We start from the raw sequence: 26,766 nt of genomic DNA on the forward strand, positions 1-26,766 counted from the left end.
TTCCTGTTTCACCTAGGCCTAAGGTCTAATCGAGTCTTATGGAAAACAGGAAGAGAAATTATTTACCTCGTCTAAAACTTATTTCGTTTCTACCACAAAATGAAATTGTTTCATGCGAAAATTAACATCGTTTGTTCATGACATTCTCGCGCAGGTTATTGTTTTATGACTGCTATTAGCTTCTGTTTTAGTGGTTCTTTTTCGTTGTTATTTTGGTTGGTCTGGTTCAACATTTTCTAATCTTAGACTACTGACAGTGACACACTGTACTGTGCTGCACTGCACCTACTGCTGACTGCACATAAAAAAGTGACAACAAAATAGTAATAGACATGACCGAGTTTACAAGAATCCTTCCATCATTAATTTTGACGTGATTAAAATATTTTTTTAGATTTTGCGATTAAAGCGATCTTTAACTAAAGACTTACAGAAAAAATGAACTGAAACAATGAAAAAATTAATTAGGCCTAAGTCTGAAAATATTTCAGAAATCATATTCTTAGGAGGGCCTATCTATTATAGATCTAGATTCTAGGTATTTTGATGAAAATAAATAGGCTCTAGGACTCTAGTCTAGGCCTATCAAAAATTATTTATTTATTTAAAAAAATTAGGCTCTAGGGCCAGGGCCTATCAGTAATCCAGATCTTATTAAATTTAAATCTAGTCCTGGGCTAAACAAGTAGGCCCTAAATTTATAATTTTTTTGTTCAAAGCCATAAAATTATGAGTGGGGAAAAATTCTAAAGTGACTGTAGGCATCATCACCTTTGTAAATAACGTGTGGCAAGTACAAAATGGCATGTGACCTCAATAAAAACTTTGTTTAGGCCTACTCTTGTTTGCTTTTAATTTTAAGTAAAAATGTGCTAAATCTTATCCAAATAAGCCTATATAATAAGAATTTGAAAATTAGGCCTAATTTAAACTACTTTACTGTTTTAAAGTGAGAGCTTAGTCAACAACATGCATTCTTGGTTGGTTGAGGCCACGCCGCAAGTTTGTTCTGCTAGGGATTACTTACTTACTTAATCCTCATCACTCCCTGTGGAGTATAGGGCAGCAACAAATCTCCGCCATTCCACCCTGTCCTGGGCGAGCCACTTTAGTTTAATTCTGCTAGGGGTACATAGGGTCAACTTTAAGTCCACTTTCAGTTTAAAAAAATAATAAAAACGTTCTTCAGTGAAAAAAAGTGCAATTCATTCTGTTTGTAGGTACGACATAAAAAAATAGTCAAATGATTGGATTATAGCACAGCACTCTTTTTTCCTACGCCTCGTTTTCAGCAATAAAGATTGTTTAGGAGTTATTGGATTTGAAGAAACTGAAAGCCAAGAATACATAGAGCTACTTTCACTAAAGTGCAGCTTGCGAGACAAACTAAGAAATAAGGTCAAAAGTACACCTGACAATTCTTAATTAACAGGCTTAAATAGAAATGGATAGTTCCGATTACTAAATTGACAATCGCTTCATAAACATTAGTTTTTTTGCTCTACCACATAATGATAATGAAACTGGCCACCATCTCAGTAATGCACATGGGTTGTGAGATGGATATTAACAAACAAGCTGTGAATCAAATGGTCTAATTTAACCATATTTATTTCAATAACATCGTTTGTGATTTTCAAAGTATTTAGGCCTAATGGGCCTTTTGAATTATTTTAAGACTATTCGCCAATGGGCCCGTCATCATGCTAAATACTAGATCCTAGAATCTAAATAAGCCAAGTTAAAGATTATTAGGAGGCCTTTAGACCTATTTTATTTTTAATCTAGATCTAATTGTAGATTCTAAAACACAAATAGGCATGTCTAGAGCTAGATGTCATTAAAAAGATCTAGTTTCTAGTCTAGAATAGTCTTAGTAAGAGGTAAACTAGACTATAGATAGACTAGTAGATAAAATCTTTAGGTTTAAAACTAGATCTAGTGAAAGCTAAGGCAAACATGAAGGTACGGCCTACAGATAAATTTTCCTTTTACTCATAATCCAAACTTCATAATTTCAACCGTCCTACACTAGTCAGTAGCATATAATATAAATGTAGATAGGCCTATCATTTTTATCTGAAGTCTGGTAGTGGTTGACTGTTACACAAAAACTTGTGTTGCCCACTTATTTAATGCCATAACTAAAGTGTCAGCATCTAAATTAGACTAAATCAGATTACCTGAGTCTTACTAATGATACAGATTAATGAATACAATTTTAAATAGGGCCTATATTTTTAAAGTAGAGGCCTACCATTTTTCTAATTGCTTTTTGTCCATCATTCTTAATACATTAAATTGAAATGAGCAAGACATAGTTATGTTTGCTGTGAATTTGAATTTTATTCTTATTTAATCACTAAAGTTTTATTTTTAAATATATTTTCCAGCTACACAGTGCTGCATTAGATTAAAGAGAAAATGCCTCCACCTCCCCCACCCCCTCCCCCAGGTCCTGGACCCCCACCCCCACCTCCATCTTTCGGAGGTGGAAGTAAAGGTGGGGCAGCGCCAAATCGCAATGCACTTTTAAGTCAGATACATCAAGGAGCAAAGCTTAAAAAGGCAGTAACAAATGATAGAAGTGCTCCAATTGTTGGAGGTAATTATAAAACAAACTTTCATTCTTAGATGTTTTTGTCCCAACTTTTTAGTTTTGTTAATGTTAGATTTAAAAAAAACCTGTCAGCTTTTAATATTTATGACTATTTATTATGGTATTGTTTTAATGTATTTTGCGTTTTTTTTTTTGTTCAGCTGTTAAACCCTCCGGTGGTAGCAGTGGTGGCAATGTCAGTAGTAGTAGCAGCAGTGCAAGTGAAAAGGGAGCTCCACAACTTGGAGGTCTGTTTGCTGGTGGGATGCCAAAGTTAAAGCCTTCAGGTCAAGCCAAAGGTGAATGAAGCACTCACAGCGCTTGAAATAATGTTTTAAATTTTTAAACCTGGAATTTTTTTTTATAAAATGTTAAAGAAGTTTTAAAGTTTTTTATTTCCTATTTTATTTTCAGTCCCAGGAGGACCTGGGGGTCCAGCGCTAAAGCCACCAGGTGCGCAGAATGGACCTGTTAATATTAACAATAATAATAATCACTTGCCAAATGGAGTACCGCCTGTTCCAAGCTCCAACAAGCCACTTGCAAATAAGAACTTTGGAGGTCCTCCTCCACCCATACCAAATGCTAGCAAACCAAGCAATGGTGCACCCCCGCCTCCACCTCCTTCAAACAATAAACCAAAACCCAGCTTGGGTAGATCATCCACATCTGGTGAAGATGACTTAGACAGCTCTAGTTCGTCACAACAGAACAAGATACAATCTTCAGTGCCTAAATTTAGTGGGGGCTCTTTATCTGCAGGGCCACCTCCCCCGCCTACGGGGCCACCCCCTCCACCCTCAAGGCCGCCACCAAATGCTAACAGACCTAACAGTATGATAGGCCGGCCTCTGCCGCCCCCACCTCCCGGAAACACAGGAAATCCACCAAGTGGTCCATCAAGACCGCCACCTCCTTTACCATCAGCGCCAAAGAGTGCTGCTCCTCCGCCACCCAGTAGAAATGCACCACCTCAACCACCAACAAGAACAACATCTACGGCCAATTCTGGGGGTACTATTGGCCGTTCTGGTCCTCCTAGCACTAGACCCCCACAACCTGCCCCGAACTTGAATGGTGGTGGCACCATAAGCAAAGCTGGAGGACATAGATCTTCTGGTAGCTGGAGCTCTGGTGGAGATGGTAATTATTTGATGCTGTTGTTTATTTAACTTGATTTAAAGTAGCATATTCATTTGGGTTTGTGCTTATTATTTTAATTAGCAACCTAAAAAATCTAAACTTGTAAATAAAAAATATATTTTAACTAAGAAATCATACACTATACACTTGTACAAACTCAAAATGAATTTAAAGATAGCCATGTCTTGTTAGATGAAGGATATATGTAACACCTTTGTACAATCAAGAGTTTGCTAAGAATGGGATCATTTGGCTTCAGTAAATTGTAAATTTTAGGGAACTACTGTTAATTACTTAAATGTTAATTAAAGGTACATAGTTGTTAATCAATGGGATCTTTATTTAATTTGATACCTTAAAATATTTAAGCTCTGTAATTATTAACAAATTCTACTCCTGTAAAATAATTCCAGGATTTGTTCTCAATATATTTCTACTGCATACAATTTTTCAGATTTTGAAACACGCTTTCGATTTCACCAGACTAATGAGTTTCCACCACCAGAGCCTTTCACTAATATAAACAAAATATACCCAAGTAAAAATCGAAAAAATTCAAGTAAGTGTATACACATCAAATACTCTTAGTGAGTGAGATGACATTATCTATACCATAAAATTATCTCTGCAACTTGATTTCTAGCTTGTATTACTATAGGATTGTATTGACCTTAATTCCATGCATTCAATAAAGCACAAGTAACATTTATTTGCAATTCACAACATAATCTAAATCTTTTATCCTTCATGATATTATGAGGACTAAAATCAATGCTTATATTGTCTTCCTGCCTAATCAATGCATCTAACACCTTCCTGCTTATCAACCAACTGTCCCCTTTGTCTTGTCTACAATTCTGTACTTGCTGCACCATACAAACACAAATACAGATACTATATATCCTGACTTCCAAAAATTATTAGTATATATGTTTAATCAGTTCTTGAACTTCTTTAATTGTCTACATCTACTATTGTTAGTTCAGTTTACATAAACAAATCTATGCCGTAACAGTTAGTATACTTGTATGATTGTAAACAAATTGTACAGTTTGTGTTTGTAGTTCATGTTTGATAATCTTTATGCCTACACTACTCTAAAGTGATTGTAAAAATTTATTTTTCTTTTAACTAGCACGTAGGCCACCACCGCCAGAACCTCCACGCTAAAGTGAGTACCAGTGAAATTTTAGTGAGAATCTTTGGAATTTATTTATCAGGTACAGCTAAAATTATAAGTAAAAATTAAGCGTTTGGTCCATGCTGTTTAAAAAATTTAAGAGAGCTTGTTGTAACATATTGTTAATAAATCAGTTCAAAGCAAAGTCTTGGGCAAGCTTTTTAAAGTGACTACCGTTTTCCTTTATGTACAAATTTCCATGAAATTTTTAACCTTAATAAAATTGGCCACCATTTATTTTGGCCATGATTTATTGCTCACTATGAAAATCTCTATATTATCCATTAATTTATTGTTTTTCTTTTGTATGTATTATTTATAGCTGACTAAAATACTTTAGGGCTCTATATAGAAGTTTTAATTTGATGTAACATATCTCTTTATTTGCTGTGAATCTGTTATGTTTTTTGTCTTTTATGTTATGACTGGGTTGGGTTTTTTGAGGAGCCAAAATGTCTTCAGACTGTAGTCAATGGCTTAGGCTCTGTAGTGCTGTGTTCTTTTTGATTTCGTCATTTAAATTAAAATCATCATTAAGTCTAAGGAAAATAATTAGTTCAGCTCTCAATCTAAAATTCAAACATAAGAATAAAAGTTTGTTTAAACATTTGTAGATCCTTGATAGAAGTTTTATTAATTTTCTATTTGCTAATACAGATTGTATGTGGCATATTCATGCTTTACAAAACTTGTGTACAAAACTTTACAACTTGCCACCATCTTGCAAAAGCTTTTAAAATCAATTTATTTATTTTATAAATGGTGTATTATAAATTTTTAAATCAGAAAGCATACATTTTTGTGTGTAACTTTTTGTTTTGTTTTATAAAGTAAATAAAAGTATTAAAAATGACTGAAACTATTTCAGTTCACTATAAAACTGTGTTGCAAATAGATAATTCTATGTGAATCTGTTTATATTGGCAGTTTGAAAGGTTTTGATGGATGCTGACTTGTCTTGGAAAATGACTCACTTGTATCATGTCATAGTGAATAATAATAAATCTTTTATTTTGAAGTGTTTAGAATTGTGCTGTTTTATGAAATGAGTTGAAGGACAAGTTGTAAGTGATTTCATCTCCAACACATTTGATTAGCTCTCTGATGATATTCTTCCTTGTATCATTTCAGAAAATTCTGGTTTAACTATTTCACTTTGTAGTTTAAAAGTCTCATACTTGCATTTTTTAAAACAATAATAGATTTTTGTGCTAGGCTTTGTATAATCAGGTATAGCATGCTAATTGCATTAAGTAGTTAACACTTCAAAGCAATAATTAATGTGTATTTACTACTTGACATTTTAAAAGTAGATGTGGAGTCCTTGTTTGCATTAACACAAATACAAAGATTTCCTATGTACAATAACATCTATTTGATCCACCAAATTGTTTGTTTTTCAACCTATGCAACAGAGCATATAATTTGAGCTAATCTTTTACAGAATTTTCTTTGTTAGTTCAGCAGTTTTAGTCAGTATAGCTGATGACAAGAACTCTCTGGATTGTCACAATTTTGTGTTTAACTATATCTTTTGAAACAAGTTTTTTATGGTTTCTTGTGTTTTTGTGTTTAACTATATCTTTTGAAACAAGTTTTTTATGGTTTCTTGGGCGGATTCTACATTAAGTTTACATCTGTTAAATTATGAGTAAAACAATTTGCAACTAAAAAAAGGTTTTAAAACATAATTACTTTATTTTTAATTAGGGAAAATGTAATAAGTTATGAGTACTAACTTGCTAACTATTCCATTGAAAAATGTTTTCCAACATTTATATTCATATAATTTAAAACTAACTGTTTAAAATCATCTTAAAAGCTTTTTTCTTGTGAAAAGTGATTAGCTACTTACATGGTCTCTAAAATAAATAATTTTAGTGATGTTGTTAAGCAAGAAATTAAAAATTCACTTCCTTCCTTCTACTTAACAAAAGTAACATTAAAAATATTTAACCATTTAGCCCTTCTAAATCTAAGGAGAAGGGTGTAGAATTGTGTTAATATTATCTAAAATATATCATTTTTGACTAAAAACAAATAACTCATTTTGACTACTAACTGGCTAGTAATTTCAACTGAACCTATCCTAGCCTTTACAATTTTACAGCTTACATCTTTATTTTTTTCCATATTTGAGTTAAAGGTCTTATTTCCTTTTAGAGCTGACATCTTTATTTTTTCTGTATTTGCTTTAAAGGTCTATTATTCTATCACTTTGTGCATTATTGCTGTCACTGGTGTGCTGTGACATCCTTGTCAACATAAAGCACTGGTTTAAGCTCCATCAACAACTCAATAGCTGAGGTTCATTTGTTAAGAAATTTAACATGTGAATATCAGAATCAGACATCACTCTATTAAATAGTGGCATACAAATTCAAACAATGAAGCTGAAAATCTTCAATCTACATGGACTGTATAGTAGGGAGGGAATGAGAGGTGAAAGGGTTAAAAAGATCATTCCATTACTTATTTTTTACCTGATGTTTTTATCTGCTGAAATTACAGTAATTTTTATTTGTTTAGGCTGTTAATTGCCATTATTTTAGAACTTTTTATTCTATTTTCCAAAAACGTAAGTTAAAATTGATGTATATACTCCATTTCTTTTATTAATGCGACAACGGTTTTACAGTTGAATACCATTTATAAAACTATAAAAATAATATTAAGATTATATATCTTTGATTTTTAAGATGATTGCAGTATTGACTTAGTGTGAACTGAGTAGCTCTGAAAATTTCATATTTATAGTCACAAAAACAGTTGGTAATATCCCTCCTTGATCTTGTTTTTAAATTAACATATTAAAACCTAGTGATGTTTCTATCCCACCCATGTAGCTTAATCTTGTATTAATACACATCTATTTTAATTTTGATTCAACATCAAATTTACTTATTCAAAATAATAACTACTATACATATAACTTGCCATACACTTTTTTGATTGCCTTTTAAAGTCCTTGTTGATATTGGTCATTTAGATGTTTTATATAATTTATTTTTCTGTTCCATTTCTGCAGTGGTTTTATTTATCATTTGTATAATTTCTTGATCTCACTGTTGTGTTGATGAGTTAAATTTTGCAGTTTGTAAAACCAGTCAGTAAAGATTTCAGTTTTCATACTCAGTCTGTGAAGATTTCAGTTTTCTGATTTTATGAGTAGTACACATAGTGACAATCATGATCTGTCCTTCAAAAATAATAATTGTGCATGATACTTTTTTTGTGCCAAGTTATTGATTTACCGGAACACAATTCTCTTTACTCATCGACTTAAACATGTTGGGGTTGAACCCATTCCAATATTATTTTCTAGAAATATATCTATTGTGTGTTTCCAAGTACCCCAAAGACTTCTTTTTAAATTATCATTTAACAATTAACAACGTTCATTAAATTATTGTATATACTTCCAATGTATTGTTTTTATTTTTAATGCAAATAACATGCAGTTGGTCCTTGTATAATTTCTTTACATTATAACACAAAATAAATATGTACAATACATCGTAATATTAATTGACACTGATGTCTAAATTCTTGGGCAGTTATGTGTTAATAATGTTTATCTCATTCAGTTTAGACTATGTTGGGCTGCTGGTCATCTCACTTTCATAATGTGAGATTTATAGTTATGGAAATAAAAACTTTTTTTATGTTGTGATTAAGATTTTGATTTGAATATACATTTTCTGTTTGCACATACTATTCATCAATGAGTTTTCCAAATAACATTTCTAATTCATTTATGTATCTTTTTTTTTGTTTCACATATCAGTTTTAAGAGAGAACCTAATTATTATTGAATAACATTTTGGCAGATATCAAATTAATAAAACTCAAATGTTTAGTTGTTATCTATGGGAATAGGTATGTTAATTTATGGCTTTTTGTATTAAAAATTAAAAAAAAAACCCAATTATTTTGACATGTGCCTTTTGCTTCTAGCCCTTAGTCTAATGTTCAAGGAATAAAGTTACTCTTAGCAAAGCTGTTGCTTAATTACTACCAATGCAGGCTGAATCTGCTGTATGTAGCCACTAGCAGTGTGTACAGTTCTGACATATAATTTCAATATTTGCACCAAATGTTTTCCTTTGGATTTTTAGATTGTATCAATGATTCAAATGTTAATGTTCATTTATATGATGTTGAATAAAGTAATCAAGGCACTTAAAAGTATTAATTACTTGTATTTGTTTTATTGTCAACAGACCAAATTTATCTGTAGAAAATTCTCTTTTCAAAACAGAAAGGATTTCCTGTTGTTTTTAGCAAGAAGATTTTAATAGGTACAACTCTATATGCAACAATACATTTCTAGAACAATGAGTCATTCACAATTTGAACTTGCTGTTCATTACTAGACGGTGATTCTTCATAAATTCCAATTTGTCGTTTCCAAAGGGCTATCTTACAAACATATCGATTCTGTGTATGTCCAATTTTTGGCCCTCCATATTTCTTATATTACTTCCTCTTCTGTTATTGTATACAGAGATTAAATGAAACTACAGTTAAAAATAAATGCATAAAAAATCTTTTGTTTTCTTCCCTTTATTCTTTTATTTTTATTATTACATATAAATCTATGTACAGTAACAATTATTCATTTATAACAAATATTCATACTTTCTCAATACATAAAAATGGATATTTTAAATTTAATCAACAATGGGGAGTTTTAAATTGGTTTTTAAACAATATGGCACATACAGATGAGGTTTTTAGTTTTTAACCTTGATATTTTATCACAATACCTCAATAAATTCCTTATTAAAACAATAATCTAAAACAAAGGTTACATTATCATTCTAACACACACCTTACATGTATAGGCAGTGTTTGAATAAAACAAATATACAGTATAAAGAAAGAGTAATAACTTAAAAATAGTATACTAATAACAGCCCTTGAGTAAAATAACTAAACATTGGTTATTTCATGTTTGTTTTCTAAAGTTTATTGTTTGATATGTAAGCAAGCATTATATATTTCAGTGAAGATAATATCACAGTAACTTGACTAGATGGGACTCACGAATAATAAAACATAGTGGTGATAAGCACTAAAAAAATAGCCTTTGAAAGGTTAAGTTATAATATTAAAGACATAACAAGGAAAGTATAATGCCTTAACTTTTAAATAAATATAGCTTTGTAAGTTAATTGAATTACATTTAATACAAATAATAGTAATTTACTATTGTATTTTAATCTCAGTTTATTGAGAGCTTTAAATAAAAACCCTGAATAGTTTAGTAAAAAAAATAGTTTAGTTAACAAAACTCTATAGAAAATGAAGTGAAATAAATTGTCTTTTTTCCCTTCTTAAATATTGTCAAAAGACTAAAGATTCTCAGCAAAATAATACATATAGTGCAGTTAACCTTTATGTAATAAGAATTAAAATAATATATTTTATAAAATAATATCTATCAATGATGGTAAGAACTAATCAACACAACATAAACCATGACTCCATGATCAGATTTAAGTGGGAGGAAGTAAATAAAAATCTGAATCACCCCACTTTCTACATCTGGTTAATGAAACTCTATCTTATCACAAACAGTCAAGTATTTCAACACAAATTTTCCACTTGTGACAAGCTCAAATAATGTATAAATACGCAATAAGCAAAAACAGTTATATATTAATTAGCAAGTATAGATATTAAGATACAAAGTGTATTTGTAGATAAGTGGATCCTACAGAAATTGTTTTTTTAAAACAACCCTGTAAAATAGATAACATTTGCTTAGCAAAATGTCTTTAAAAATATTGGCTATTTTTATATTTTCTAATAGTTAGCACTCTTACAAATAAGATACTTACAAATGAGATATGGGATCAATATAAAAATATATTACTAGAAATTAAAAGCAGTTATGTATATTTTAGAAATGGTCCATTTATTAGCTCCTGTGACCTGTCTATATTATAAGCAAAGCAAATTAAAATACAGAACTATTATAATTCTCTTTACAACAACATGGCAACATTAACGTTTGAAACAAGTATTTAAATAAAATCTCTTTATGTAACTTATGTGTAATGTACAAGACCTAGTGCACTAAAATAAATTGTGGAGTAGTGCTTTGAGAAATTAAACATACTTCACTAGTCACTACTTTTATGTTTGCAACTTGTCATGGAGATTTTTTAAAAAAAATCACATTTGCTGAATCATTTATTTTGTGCATTAAAATTTATTGCAGTAAAAACTCAAAGAAATTTTTTAAAAATTGTATGCTCAATTAATTATTTTCCACCAGAAAATTATTACAGTAAAAACTGTAAACACCTATAAACAAGAACTTGTCAAAAATCTTTCTTAAAGAACAGGGAAATGAATAAATAAATAGAATTAAAGCAAGCTTTCATCAACAAGCCATATACTCAAATGTATCAAGAAATTTATAGAAGTATGGAGCATCATGGAAGTTGTGTTCACTAGTGAGATGTGTGATTACCCTGCCCAGAACCAGATGGCGTCCATAGGCTATTGCCTCAGATCTGTCAGATGCTAGCCCAGCCCTCAGCAGCCAATCACATAAAGCAGTGCCAGTGAAAACTTGATGGAATGTGCGGAACCTAAATCTGGATAAACAGAATAATTGTATTTTTTTAATCAATTCTAAAAAAAATTTTATAAAGATTTTTTTTTATTAGTAAGTGAAAATGCATTTAAAAAAGCAGCCTAACGTAAAGTGTTTTTCTTCTTCTGCACTTTAAACTTGCAGGAATTAAAGCGAAAGCTGAAAAATTCTAAATTATATTGCCAATATTCTTTAATTGTTTACTTGTTCGCTCAGACAAAGAGCTATAGTCAAACATGATTTGCCAGTTCTACATATTTTTTTTCTACTTCTGTTTGTTAAATATTGTTATACACACAGCGCAATATTTTATATTTGGCTACTCCAACAAAATCTTTGAAACCACCTTAAACAGTACATAAAAGCACATAATACATAAAAGTACATAACTATTTGTAAGGGGCAATGTTTCTTATAAAACTTAAGGCAATAAATAAAATCTAAGTTCATGCTTTAAAAAATTCATGCAAGAGACAAAATGGTTAGGTGTCACAGCCTTCAATAACAGTTTATGGGTTGATAAAAAAAAGAATTGTTTTTTTTGCCAAGATGCTTAAGATGTTAAAAAATTAAAGCTATACCAATCAAAAGTATGCAAAAGGTACAATATTTTCATTTTGAATTTGAATTCTTAAAAAATATCAGAAAGCTTTTATAAATTGTAACTGTTACAAAAAAAAAATGATTAAGTATACTAGATTTAATAGAGCAGTAAAGGTTGAGATACTCCTTGTTTTTGACAGCTGTAAACATAAGCTTTCATAGCTTGTCTTCCCAACACAGTAACTCCCCAATCAATAATGTACACCACTCCCAGCCCTACTCCAGGTGTCTAGCTATACCACCACCAGGATGTTTTGATACAATCAAATCCCTTCACTTTTCAAACAAATTAAACATGATGAAATAATATTCAAGGATGAAACCTTGTAACTTAAATTCAAGAAACTGAAACCACAAACAATTCATCAAAATAATGCTGATTCTGTACATCAGCAACAGTATTTTTCACAATAATCACAATAATAATAATAAAAAAAAAACATGGAGAAGAACAAAGTAAAATAAAGAATTACCATAGTATTATTCATGTAAGTAAAAGCTACTTTTTAATGTTCGCAGGGAGCTAAAGAATGTTACAACAGTTAGAGTTACCTCCAACAAAATAGATTTTTTTAAAAACTTGGGAGCCTTAGTTTATGAGCATTAATTAAGTTTTGAGGTATTCAAACAGGTTATACCTAACAACGTGGATGAAAAAAAAGTTATATATTAAGAGTTTGATGGGTGTCAATAGAAAGCAAAACTTGAATGGACCTGCACAAGCTTAAAATTTAAAAAATATTAATTGCTAAGTTGAGTTAGGCCAAAAGAAAATAACAATACTATTTTGCTCACCTCACACTATTTTCATCCTTAATTTATAGGGACTGATACATGAAGAGTAAAATTAAATGAGGATGTACAAAACATTAACATTTATTTCAATATTTTAATGCTTATGAATTAACTTAGAATATTCAATTAGAATTTTAAAATAAGTAATTGCATTTTTAAAAAATAAATCCATTCTTTTATCTCAGTAAAGGGAGGGCATGGACTATGGACTAGAAAAAGGATAATTTTATTTTATAACATAATTTAGTCACAATTTTTATGGTACCTACTGTCATGTATAGAGATAATTGACTATCAATTGTGGCAGTACAAGATGACTGACCAATGAAAATACAGAGATGACTGACTAACATTGAAAATACAGAGGCAGGTGACCATTATGACAGAACAGTTATATATGGCTGTCAACTATGACAGTACAGAGATGACTGATTACTGATATTTAAAAAGATTACAGAATTTCTCTCACAGAAATAATGTTCAATTTTAATTGCATTAGTTATTAATAAAACACTTGTAAAAAAACCTTTTAATAAGAAACTTTTGAATGCACTGAAAATTAAAAAAATAATAACATAGAGCTTGCTTCCTTTAACAAAAGCATTTATCACCAAAATGAGTAAGAGATTTTACTAGTGTCCTATACTTCTATTAAAAGAAGCAAGTGTTTTTTTCCCCAGTGCATTTAAAGCTATACAAATTTTTTTACAAGCGTTTTATTTTCTGCTTCTTTAGTTATTCATAAAAATAAAAAATAATATATTCTTCAATTGTAATCAAAGACAATGTGTCTGAATGTTTCAATGAAATCACTGCAGTAAGTGGTTCAAAAGTGAGTTACATGAATTTCCCATTACCCACTAACAGACACTGAACTAAATAAAAGCTTCTAAAAAAATCATTAGTTTCTTGAAAAATGATTATTGTTAATTGTTTCAGAGCCTGTAAAACATGACATATTAGCTATAAACATAAAATCATTTAACTTCAGCACGAGGCCACAGATCAAAATTTGGGCATACATGTAAACAACTTTAACACATGAGAGTCATTCAGTCTTTAGATCAGTGATGAATATATGATAAGCTGAGTATTGAGGGTTGCTGGGAGTATCAAGCTGTTACATGAATAAATAATTCATCCATGCATTGCTAATCAGCCTGCTTTTACCTAAGGCATTATGAGAGACTATAAAGCCATAACCCATAGTGTTCAACAGATGTTCAGTTTTAATTTATATGCTACAACAGTTACAGTTTATTGGACACTAAATAAAATAAACAGATTTCTATTGAATGGAAAGACAATTATTGTTTTATAAAGTAATGATAATTTAATAAATAAAGTGACAGATCAAATAATATTACAAAAAAAGAAGTATTACATTAATTTTTAAAACATTTTTAAGGCTAAGTCAAACTTTTTGTTTTCAAATTAGTTTTTAAAGAATATTTTTGACTAGGTTATTTTAGTTTATTACTCTTTTTTTTTCTTACTGGACTTAGCTCCTAGCAAGTTCATGGATGTATGTAAATAAAGCTGAAGCAGATTAGTGAAACAACACAAACCATTACGGTTAGGCCAGCTTAACACAACATGGGATACACAACAGGCATCTGCTGAGGAGAGAGTTAGTGTACAAGTATGGCACCACTATTGTGTACTCAGGATATGAGGTTACCTGTACACATTTAGGATTAGGGCTCAAGTGACTAATCTAGCATTTGATATACACCTATTCTGTTAGGTTAAGGTTAATGAATAACACAGATGTTTAAGGTTAATCAATACCTGGGCATCATATTGCAACATTGTGTAATCACAGCACTGCATTATGTGACTAGTAATCTGAGAGAACTATTAGCCTTAAAAAAAATTTCTAGCTAGATTTAAACCACTGAGTCCTGTTAAATGTTAGATGCAATTTTTGGAGGATTAGAAGATTAATAGGTTCAATATAAGGAATTAAAACCCTCATTCAGGTAGATATATGGTGTCAATAATATAGACATATCTGGTGTTGAAAATCTAAGTTTTCTTCTGTATTACCCTTTCACAACAACCTTTTAGGACATTAAAAATATGAATGAAAAAAATAAAAACAAAGGGTTTCTGTGAGTGTGAGAGGAAACACAAAGTGAATGTGGTAAAATCTAATGGTAGATCAGTGGGGCAAACCTCTAGGGGAAAAACTAAAAGCTCTCACTAATTAGTGCAAAAACTACTGTGAAGAATACTTTATAATAGTTAGATACAGAATTTCCAGTGTCATCGCCCCCCCCCCCCTCCCCGGTGAAAAAAGTCTGGAAGAAACACTGGTTAGATAGTCAACAATAAGTCTTGTCTTAATACAAATCTGGTTGCTAGCAAAACTGCATTAAAACCAAACAGGAAGGGTTTGCATCAGGAGAACTTTTAGACAGGAAAAGCCTACCTTCTGTCTCTGACAATTTCCTTAGCACAGTTCTCCTTGTGATACTCTTCAAACTGTTGGCAGGTTTGTTTAGTGCTGGCATCCAACTCACTCAGTTTTGGCAGACGCAGCACTTCTGCTCCAAACAGTAGACGACGCAGCCTAAGAGGCAATTGAAAAATAGTTTAAGTAAACAAACCAATTAATGTGACAGGAAGTCAATAGACTGGGACAAACTAGGATATGGCTCTAACAAATCCTTATGTGTAGTCTTACAACTTTGGTAAAGGATAAACTACTTTATTGCTTATGTGAAGTTTTAGAACTTTTGTTAAGAACAAACTACTTTATTGCTTATTTAAAATCTTACAACTTTTGTTAAGGACAAACTAGTTTATTGCTTATGTGAAGTCTTAGAACTTTGTTAAGGACAAACTAGTTTATTGCTTTAACAAAATCGGATGTGTAGCCTCATAATTTTTAACTTTTGTTAAGGATAATCGATACATTTACACAAAAAAATATAAAACACTTGGTACATTTACACACAAAAACACTTGGTGTGTTTGTAGCCATAATTAGCTGAAAAAAGCAATACATTAACAACCAAGAAAAACTACACATAAGTGCATGTAAACAAATAGATAAAAGTTTATAAATACACATAAGCAAAGTAAAACCATGAGATTTTACATACATAAAGAAAGAGAAAAAAAAAAGCAGTACCAATATTTAAAAGGTGTAAGAAAGTGGCCCAACAGGTAAGTAAAGGTTGCACCATACAAAACACCTGAGCTTATTTACTAGTGACTCAACAAGTCATGAATAGTCAGGTGAGGTTTAAGTCAACAATACCTCACCAACTCACAGTGAGTGCTCAAAATCAACATGGTCGTTGAAACTACCCTCAGAGTTGTTGACCATCACTTGGACATTGGGCTACAAATGGTTTCTTTACATCCTTTAACCTAGCTCTCTGCTGACATCATACAGCTGTTGCTCTATCTTTAGCAATGGTCATGTCTGACCTTACAAACCATTAACTAAACAAAAACTTCACACATGAACTCAAGTCAATGGGGTTTACTGAAGTGTAAGAAGGTGGGGTAAATGCAAGCAAATAAAGCTGGTTGTTAAATTTCTTCCCAACAAAAAAGAGAACGTTTAATTTTACTTCCTTGATGCTGAAAATGTGAAGTTTGATTCATCGAATCTAAGTGTAAAGCACAGAGGGAGAAAAGCCTTGAATCTTGTACAAATACAATTTATCAAGAGCTGCTGGAGCAGTATTTACTTTGCAGGTGTGTAATTTTAGAAGATTTTTTTTTCTACTGAGGTAAGCTAAGATTAGCAAGGTGGCAACATGCTGGAGCTGATGTTTAACACATTCTGCTATATGGAGGATGATTTAACAAACAACTGATGTTGTAGGGCTGTCTCAAATCTGATAAGAACAAGACTTTCTCTATACTTCGTATATACGAGAAAGTAAAAAAGATAATTGCTTTCTTTGTTTGGCTTTGAACACTATAATTGTGTGTTGTTTCCACTCAATGATAGGAAGCAATTACTGTAGATTTCTACAATAGAAACCCCTGATTTGATCTGATAGAAATAGAAGCATGGTTTAAGCTCAACTAAAACTTATTTTAGCACAAACATTTAAATCAATGTTCTGTTCTAGTGAATAAAATATATTTTTAAGCACCATTATTCAAAATAGATTTGCGCATACATAAAATACTTTTTGGTGGTGTGTACATTACATAAAGATAAAATATACATGGGACAAAGGATGAAAAGCAACATTTACAATCTTAATTAGGCCCACAAAAAAAAAAGAGAAAAACAAATTTAGTAAAGTGACTCAGGTAGTATTGACATGTTCCATTCAATAGCTTTAACCCAGCTGATTAAGTTAGTTGCGTAGCAGACAGCATTTACTTTTTTCAGTACTTAATTGTAATGTCAATATAGAAACAGGGTCAGAGCTGAGACCTAAAGGTGCCTAATGAATAAAGGTTTGTGACACAACTAAAAAGAATGTGACAAATTAAGAATTATGATGTAGACAACATAGTTCTAGCGGCAGCATGCATGCTTAGCTTATCCCCCTTGGAACTACCCAAACTATATAAACTAGGTGAGGAAGTAAAAGCCTGGTTTAAGGCCATGGGTCTAGTGCCTGGGAACATGAGTGAGAAATAGCCTGTCTAGCTTTTCTATAGCTGACTACATTAGTATGACAGAGAGAGAGAGAAAGAAAGAGATCTAAAGTCACTAAAAATGACAAATCTGAACAAGAGAAAAGCGTGTGGAAGCAGAAAATAAAAAACAAAGTACTGACACTCAAGTAACAACTATTTCTTTTGTCTACCACACAAAGGTTTGACAGATAATACAAGACATGCAGACTAAAAAACCCACTGTTACACAGAGAAGGTTTTATAATAGTACCTAACATAAACAGCATAAACCCATCTATACTTAGACATTTTCCTGTGTAGCCAGAGAGATCAAGCAAATAACAGTTCAATAAACTTGTCAGTAAAAATGTGAGAACAAAAATAGGTTGCTAAAAAAATCTCTGCACTTGTAAAGTACATTCTTGGGAGTTATTTTAGTTAAATTGTATACTAAAAAATAAAAAATATCTTACAGTAAATAAAATCCACTAGTAATTAAACAAAATTTAAAAAATTAATTATTAAACTTTTTAGACAGTAGAGAACACAACAGCAAGTAAATAAAATAAATTCCTTTATATGTTTTAACTTTTAGTGCAGTGGTTCATAACCTGGGTTTGATTGAACCCCAAGGGTTTGGTGAGTAAGTCTCAAGGGTTCAGTGGAAGTCAAGAGACACAACCGACTCATATGAGTTTAGCATTGCAGACGATAAGACTATTAAGGAGGGGGGGGGGGGGGGGGGGGGTGTTTGGTGAATGTGCATATGAAACAGGTCGAGTTAGGTACCCCCACAAAGGTTGAGAACCACTGTTTTAATGTTAGCAAGGAATGATGTGGGTATGTAAGATTAGAATGTGAGAACTTGTTAACTGTGGAAACAGTAACATGATACACTGAAGACAAAGTCCTGGTTAATAACTAGAGTAGGCCAATTGGTTGTTTGCTGAAGTAAAATACAAACTGTAACAGATGGACTTGTCATTAACATATGCTGTCAAGTCATCAACATATGTTGTAGGAATTGATAGAGAACAGGAAAACCTGTTACCAACATTCAAATTCTAATTACCATGCACATGAAATATATTAAATGCTTAAACTGGAAAGTTTTCACTGTTAAATAAGAAACCCACAATTTTTAATTTACACATGTTTCTAATCCCCAAGTACTTTAATTTGAATACTAATTAATTTCAAGATATAACAAAGACACACCACTTTGAGATCATTCTTTATGGAATAAGTAGTTAAAAAAATATTCCATTAGTGGAAAAATAAATCAATCTTTTTTTTTAAAGTACAGGAAGTCTATGATAAACAAAACAAATAGGATAGAGCTAAAAATAGGATATGGTTTCCACTTGTAGTGTAAGGGAGGTAACTAGTGATTTATTCACAAACAAATAATATTGTAGTTCTTTCTCCTGGTATGTACTATATTAAATGTATAAATAATTCAATTTCTTTTATGTATGCAAACATTGCTATGATTGCAAACTATTTTTTTTTAAACTTCACAATAATTTATCTAAATAAATTAATCAATCAGTAACTTAATATGGTGCAAGTCAAAATAAAGGAATCAAGCATATTAAACCTTCCATCAACAATTTTAATATATCTTAATTTTTAAAAATGCTAAAAGTTGAAATTCCTAGGTCATGTAGAACTTCACCTAAGGAAAGCAACATGTAAAGAAATAGAAATTCTTACCTTCTAATTATTGGTGAAAAAACAAGTCGAGTGTCAAATCCAAATACCATTAGAACTAACAGACCCTGAAAATATGTGAAAAGCTTGCAATAATAATAGGTTAACTTGATTATATTGTAACATTAGGGAATTTAAAAGTTAGAAAAACCAGATGAATCTTGCACACAAGAGTTTAGCTAAAATTTAAATTAAAAAAATGTATTCTTTACAATTTCATAATTTCTTTAAAAAAAAGAAAAGAAAAAAAAAGAAAAACACTAATTTACCTGTCCATAGTTAAAAACACAATCAAGAAACTCAATCTCCACATAAATGCCTGTTGGCTGACTCTCAAATATACGCCAACCACACAAAAACAAACCCTGAAACAGTTTTTAAAATGGCATTGAATTAACAAGGTATTAAAAAAACATTTGAAATAGCCCAACAACCTAAAAAAATAAAACCAGGCTTACAATGAACATAGACAACAGCAAGAGTAACAGCAGTATCATGTGATGGACTGTTTGATATTCCTCTTTATTCAGCTCCTTCACGGACTTCATCTCTTCCTCCTGCGGGGAGTCCCCATTGACCAGCACATTGGCGGTGTAGGACCTGAGCCTGTCCATGCAAGCATGACGCTGCTCTGTGCTGCACTGGTTTAGCAGACAGGTCCTCTCTGATATGGCTTCCATGGCTTCTGCTCCATTCGCCTCAAACTCACTGTACACGTTGTCTGAGTATTTCTCCATGTAGGGGACCAGATCTTCTATGCTAGTTGCTAAAAGGTAAAAATAAAAAATAATATTAATTTAAGAAAACTGTTATAGTGCTGAAAATACAATGCTGTTCTGTGACAATGGAGCATCAATTATTTACTTGGCTTTTAAACTCAAAACATGCAGTATCAACTGTACAGTAGACAAATGTATATGCAATTTTTGTAAAATCAATGTACATTTATATTCATATAGGAATTATGGTACGGTTGTTGATCACCTAAAATGCCTAAACACTAGAAAGGAAATATTTGCAATGTTCTAACATAATACTTTGCACAATTTTAATTTGGAGTTTAAAATTAAATATTCATTTGTGATTTAGTTTTTATTGGACATCTGCTTTGTTCTATGTACAATTATTTTTAAAAGTTTGACTTCAACAAAAATGGATGTAATAAAGCAAGTTTTACAATGATGAACATTTTCCCCTTTTAAAAAAAATTTAACTTTTGTGAAAGAGTCATAAACAATATTCTTTTTATAGGACTTGCGTTTGTGTGACAAATTTCATATTGGTTAGTGAATGTAAAATGCCTTTGGCTCACCTTTTTTCAAAGTTTGCACTTCGTTGCAAGTTTGATAATTTCCACGAACTCTGGGTTTCATGTCAGCAGTTTCCTGAACCGACAAATCATTTTCTTCCTCAATGATTGGCTGCTTATCACTTTCAATACAGCTGTCTTGTCTGTCTGTCAGTGACTGCCTGGCTGCCCTTGCACTGGCCACACTGCTTTGCCTCTGGAGGAGTCTCTCAGCCTGCTGGTGTAGTGCATGCCTCTCCATCCTTTGCCACCAGACCAGGCAGGAGATGGTCATGATAATAGATAGTGAGAGGATCACCAGGGAAAAGGCAGTCTGTGGACAAAGGTTGTAGCATTGTCATATACACAGCACATCTATATGTTGGTCAAATGACATTTTACTAAGCTGATCACTATGTTCCTCATCATCAATTCTGAATGTCCATTTTAAAATACAATTGAAAACTAAATCGGTTATATAATGTTCTAAAAAAAAAGATCACTAAATTGATGTTTATTTGGCATATCACACAGTTAGTCTTATCATCCTTATGCCATTTTATGAAGCTAATCACTACATTTTTCATGTTTTATGTGACTAAAATCGCAATTTTCATACTGTTTTATCTGACTTATCACAAAGTTGGTCATATGATATTCTTTGAAGCAGATCATTATAAACTAATACATTTAAGAATTGAGTTGTTAGTTAAAAATGTCTGTAAAGAAATTACACTTTGGTCATAGAATAACCCTTAACAAGCAAGAGGGATTATGACCAGGAAAGGTTTAATAAATGAGTTTTATAAACATCAGTTATTAAGTAAATTACCTGCAGGGAACCATAATGGAAAGCTGGATCAATCTCACCAGCCAAGTCATGTGATCCCATTAGGAAAATAATGCCAGTCACAAAAACAGGAACTCTGAAAATATTGTGACAAGGTTTATGAGGCTATTTAAGATGTTTTATTAAAGGGACATCATCAGGCAACTGCTTTTAATTACTAAATTAGTTATGCACTGGTTTATGCAATATATCATGGTTTAGTTTTTAAAAATACTATAGTCTAATAGGTATAATATGACTATAAAACAAGTATGTGTATGAGTTACATCAACATGGAAACTCTCCCACTCCCATAACAACATCTGTAAAAAAAGCAGATTATAACTAGAAACATTCAAAAACTCACCCAAAGCCCAAGAAATAGAACCAGATCTGTTTGCGCAGGACAAAGCACAGGCTGCGTATGTGGAGCATACAAAGAGCAACAGCAATAGCAGCAGTCCAACAGCGTGTTGAGAAGACCCCCACCAGAAGAAGGATAATGATGGGGTAGTGGTGCCAGCCTTGTGAGTCTCCGTGGTAGTAGAAAGTTATCATCCCAATACAGGCAAGTATCTGTTGACATAATGAGGCAAGTAGAGGATGGATTAGTCAACACATCTCTACCTGGTTTAAGGTGGAGAAAATATAAACGTAGCTGTGTTACAGCCACATTATTCCTTCACATGCCATGGGTGATACTAGAACTGTTTGACACACTGGTCATTAGGTCAAAGGTCATTTACCTTATACTTTTATTAAAATTCACAGTCCTGAATACAAAAACATCAGACTAGAAAACTTACATGAGAGAACATGAAGGCTATGGTAAAGCGATGAGGTATCCTCCTCCACTTGCCACTCACAAAAAACAGACCCATCACCCACAGCTGGAAATAAAAAACATTAATTAGAAACTTCATCATTAATATCAGCATTATTCATGTCTTAGAGTTTAGTGTGGAATTTTTTTCACCATCCCTGTGAATTTCTCCCCTTTTCATTTTTTTAGTTCCCATATGGCCAATCTTTTTAACCATTTATTTAAAGCTAAACATTGTATGTTGTAGTTAAATGCTCTACAATATAATATTTAAAAAGTAGTGATCTATTAATCAAAGAAAGAAATGTATTTAATTTAGCAGAGAAAAAAATTATGAACAACTTTTCTTTGCAAATAAAATTCACTTAGTAAGGAAAATGAATACAGACATTTTTTAAAATAATTGTTTTGTTAATAGCAAACAAAAGTATGTTCATTTTGCCGTTCAAATCATAGATTAAGTTAGTATTGCAAACACTTTGTTTGACTTACACAGCAGGTAATGCTGATGATACTGACATCTAATGATGTGTCACTGAGGATGTTTTGGTAGTCAGTGCCAGTCACTACAATCAGAGTGATCATTTTGGCAGACACAAACATCAGAGGAGCCGACAAAAATGTCCCTAGCACCAGACCAGTGGCAATCTGTCACAATACAAGCATTTTTATGTACAAATATTAGAAAATATAAAAATTTCAAATAAACTTTAAAATAATACCACTTATCAAAATGATAAGACAACAAAAAGTATTTGAGTATGGTGACTTACCACATCTTCTGCGATGCCATAGTCACTTGCATATAAAAACACAGAGGGTGCTGATGGGAAAGTACCATAAAGAAAACCATACATGCTGAACGATGTTGATCCATTTCCACTCTCAAGCCACCCAACCACTTCCCATGTAACAAGGGGGAGAATCAAGCTGTCAAGAAAAAAATGATTTTATTCTATAAAAACTCATTTTTTATTTTCTATTGGCACCACAGCCTTTTTAAACATTGGGTTTTGGAAATAATGTTGATTTAAAAATATACATTTAATGAAAATTTCAAAAGAAATGCAGAATTACATAACATGAGAAGTAAAGAAATAAAATATGATGTTTCTTCACTTTTGTTTGGAACATATTTTCTGTGTTGGATTGCTTGATACCATTAAAAAAAAATTATTCTATATACCTGAGAACTTATTAAAACTATACTGTTTACAGAGAAATGTAAGACTGATAATGACAACAATGAAATAGAAACTTGCTCTAAGATAAGCTTGTAAGAAAAAATAGGCTTACGTTTTGGCTGTGATTAGAAGTACGGGTACCACTAGCCCTATTCCCAGTTGACTTCTGACTTTGCCTACCATACTCAAACCCAAGTAGAATAGTGCAGAAGCATTGTAAGCATCTCCTGAAATAGAAACAAAGTTTAACAAACATGTTATATATTGCTAAGGGAAGGAAATAAAAGATAAATATTAAAATAAATTAATGATACAACCATTACTGAACGCCACTTAATTTACAATATGGTTGCTTTTTGAGAATAGTAGCTAAATTCATCATGTACAAGACTGAACATGAGAATAATAAGGCTATTTAGTTAAAACACGTTGTGTAAGTTCCTTACCCAACACAGTGAGAATGTCATTTAAAATGATAGGAACAGAGCCAGAGAAGATGAAGTTCCCTATAACACCTATTGCAGTCATGAAAACAATGGGGTTTAAAAAAATCCCCTTGACAACGTGCATCAGGGCTGTGCCAACTTTAGAGCCGCTTGAGTCATCACGCACAGTGCGATGTTTATGTATCTCCATAAGGATGAAGCCAATGGGGTTTAACAGGACCAGGGAAATGGGAGCAATAAGGTAGAGGTACTTCAGGTACTCTGGGTGAGTACTCCCATACAATGCTTGTACTGCAGGAATAAATAGAGTATTTTTTGAGAATTTAATGAGCTGAGTTTACAGGTATTGTTAATCAGTTTAAAGTACAATGTAAACTTTGTTGAGTGAAAAATTGATGGTTGTAAAAGCAGAATTGCCTACAATATTCTACAAAATACATTTGATGGTACTCTAGGGTGGGTAGAGGTTTTTCATGCTTTTTCTATACTGTAATGTTTGTCTAAAATGTATTTTCTTTATTTTTAAGCAAGTGTTCATTTGTTGTGTAAACTTTATGTACTTGATTTTTATGATCTACTACAAATGCAACTAAAATTCTTATTTAAGCTCTGACAGATATAGAAAGTGTGGCAGTGAGATAATATTTAAATTCTTTTAGACTTACCTATTGGGTAACCCAGAGCAAAGTCATTACTTTGTGTGGCAAAGATACCAAATATAGCTGCATATCCCAGATTTAGTGGCCGCTTAACTAACAGTGTCACCAGCCCAACCACAATAAATATTGAAACTTTTGCTATAAGGACCCCTACAAGAAACATCCAGTTCACCTATTGGGAGAATACACAGACAAAAAAGTTGAAATCATATTAAGATTATTCCACTATTCTATTAAAACAATTGATAACAAATAGGCCTATTAAGAATAATTTTTAATTTAAAAATATATATTAGGCCTATAAAAACAAAGTATTTAAGCAGGGATAATGTAATGATTCTGGAAATCTATAGATATAATAACATAAAAAGAATTTACCTCAGAAAAGTTGAGCTCACACATACTTTTGAACAACAAAGCTGGGAGGCAGAACTTGGAGACAAATGTTCCAATTCCTGAACTTTGATTGGGTGAGATAAGTCCAGCCCTTCCAGCTATGTAGCCAGATAGTATGATGACAAAACATTGGATGATAGCTCGATAAAGATGGTCAAATGAAACATCGCTGACATTCGATGACAGAGCAGCATTTAATATTGTTTCATTCATTTTAAAGCTGTTATGTGTTAACTGAAAAAAAAAATCTCTATGTTGTTGGGGCAAATAACATAATCAGTAAAAATATGTTTAAAATCTTTTTGGTTTTAGTAAGAACAGTTAATCATTAGAGAAAAAACTTATCTTGCTAATTTACATGGATTTGGTAAAATAAAGAAAAACAAAACTTTTTAATGCTATTATATAGCATAATGTAGGAACTCTGTAATCTCATTAAATAATTAATTAGTAAATTGATTAAACGGATCTATTTAAATTAGATTGTTTTTATAGTCTAACTCTATGGTATTGCTGGCTAATGTCAATGCTAACCCTAACCCCAGTCCAACCATACGCCTAACCTTATTTTATTTTCTAATTACTAATTATAAAATTAGTCGAGATTACAATACTACTAACAATCCAACACTATTTAATATTTATGGATGAGTCTATTATCGGACATCTGTATCTAAAATCATCCCACACAGAATTGTAGAATAGGTTGGTTTCAATTTTAACATTTTACCCACTCTCCACTTTCAGTTTGTTGATTACTATTACATCCAGCAAGGTTCTACTTAACTACAAATACAATCTACAGCAGTACAGCTGAAACTGTTAATAAATTGGCCTGCTACTACTTAATACTACTAACTACTTGTACTAAAATTAATAATACACTCAAGTCACTCATAAAAAAGACATAGATCTAATACTTAATAATAATAATAGTAATACACTCAGTGTGTCAGTGACTCAGTAAAGTTTACCTAGTCTGAGTAGACTAGGTCCACAGCCACAGCCGAGGCAAGTCCAGTCAGAGACTGGCAGTCAGAGAGGTGAGAGTACACAGTACATTACGTACGTACTTAGTAAAAAAAAGTTATGTAATTGTTTCGTAATAAATACGTACAGATTTAAAATTTGGTAATCAAGAGAATCTAGGGTAATCTATCGTTTTGGGTACGTAAAATCGCCCGCGGCTATTAATGTACGAAAACGTTACCTCATTGTCAAGGCTGTAATAGAAGTATATTGTGATATGTTTGTGTCAAATATTATAGATAAATGAATAATAAACCTAAATCAATGGCTAAATATATTAATATAGGCCAGAAATTAACTTTAAACATCAGTGTCTGCAAGCAAGATTTGCTATATAAACAGCAGCCATTTGTAAAATAGAGTGACTTCCGCCTGAATATAAGACTATAAGTCTATAAAAATAAAACTTTAACAAGATGGCTGCTATAGTAAATAAGCATGGTTGCATCTGTTGGAAACATCGCTGGTGTTCATTTATTACTGAAAAGTTTTAATTCAATTGTTTAAAAACAGGTACATAAATGAAACAAGAAAACATTTTTGTATTTTTCAAAACATAAATCCTCCTCAAAATGTGAAATAATTATTAAAATGTAAGGAGTCACCTGTTTTTCACATTACTAGTCGCGGGCGATTTTACGTACCCAAAACGATAGATTACCGAATCTAGTGACTAGTGCTAGTCTGTAACTGTAACATTCTATTTCTAGAGTAATTTATTTAAACATTTTGGAAATAATTATCTCTATAGCCTAGAGATCTAGAGGCAAATCACATTCTGGCTCGATTCATATTAATTATTTTATAGTCTGGAGTTAGATCTAGAGTCTAGAGACCTAGAACCAGACTAGAGATCTAACTCTTCTTCAA

At 31.7% G+C, this 26,766-nt stretch overlaps 2 protein-coding genes across 4 annotated transcripts; one reads left to right on the plus strand and one right to left on the minus strand.

The window, feature by feature from the left end:
• Positions 1-9,472, plus strand: LOC131930161 (WAS/WASL-interacting protein family member 1). Its single transcript, XM_059286578.1, has 6 exons — positions 1-154; positions 2,394-2,605; positions 2,761-2,898; positions 3,014-3,742; positions 4,197-4,301; positions 4,878-9,472. Exons 2-6 carry the CDS (start codon positions 2,425-2,427, stop codon positions 4,910-4,912), a joined length of 1,188 nt encoding a protein of 395 aa, XP_059142561.1. The 5' UTR covers positions 1-154; positions 2,394-2,424; the 3' UTR covers positions 4,913-9,472.
• LOC131930160 (integral membrane protein GPR155) lies at positions 9,466-26,766 on the minus strand. Of its 3 annotated transcripts, none has more exons than XM_059286575.1 (17): positions 26,541-26,766; positions 24,850-25,101; positions 24,478-24,643; positions 23,813-24,103; positions 23,479-23,593; positions 22,956-23,112; positions 22,675-22,830; positions 22,166-22,249; positions 21,727-21,935; positions 21,363-21,456; positions 20,555-20,864; positions 19,701-20,008; positions 19,512-19,607; positions 19,246-19,310; positions 17,801-17,842; positions 15,365-15,505; positions 9,466-11,533 (listed from the first exon to the last, which is right to left on the minus strand). In XM_059286575.1, the coding sequence occupies exons 2-17, from the start codon at positions 25,078-25,080 to the stop codon at positions 11,317-11,319; spliced, it is 2,682 nt and encodes an 893-aa protein (XP_059142558.1). In that variant the 5' UTR covers positions 25,081-25,101; positions 26,541-26,766; the 3' UTR covers positions 9,466-11,316. The 3 variants fall into 3 exon arrangements, with proteins under 3 accessions (XP_059142558.1, XP_059142559.1, XP_059142560.1); XM_059286576.1 differs by lacking the exon at positions 26,541-26,766 and adding an exon at positions 25,842-25,898; XM_059286577.1 differs by lacking the exon at positions 17,801-17,842.

Source organism: Physella acuta, unplaced genomic scaffold, assembly GCF_028476545.2.
Source record: "Physella acuta isolate Inbredline_101_S28 unplaced genomic scaffold, ASM2847654v3 ptg001728l, whole genome shotgun sequence".
Classification (NCBI taxonomy): domain Eukaryota; kingdom Metazoa; phylum Mollusca; class Gastropoda; family Physidae; genus Physella; species Physella acuta.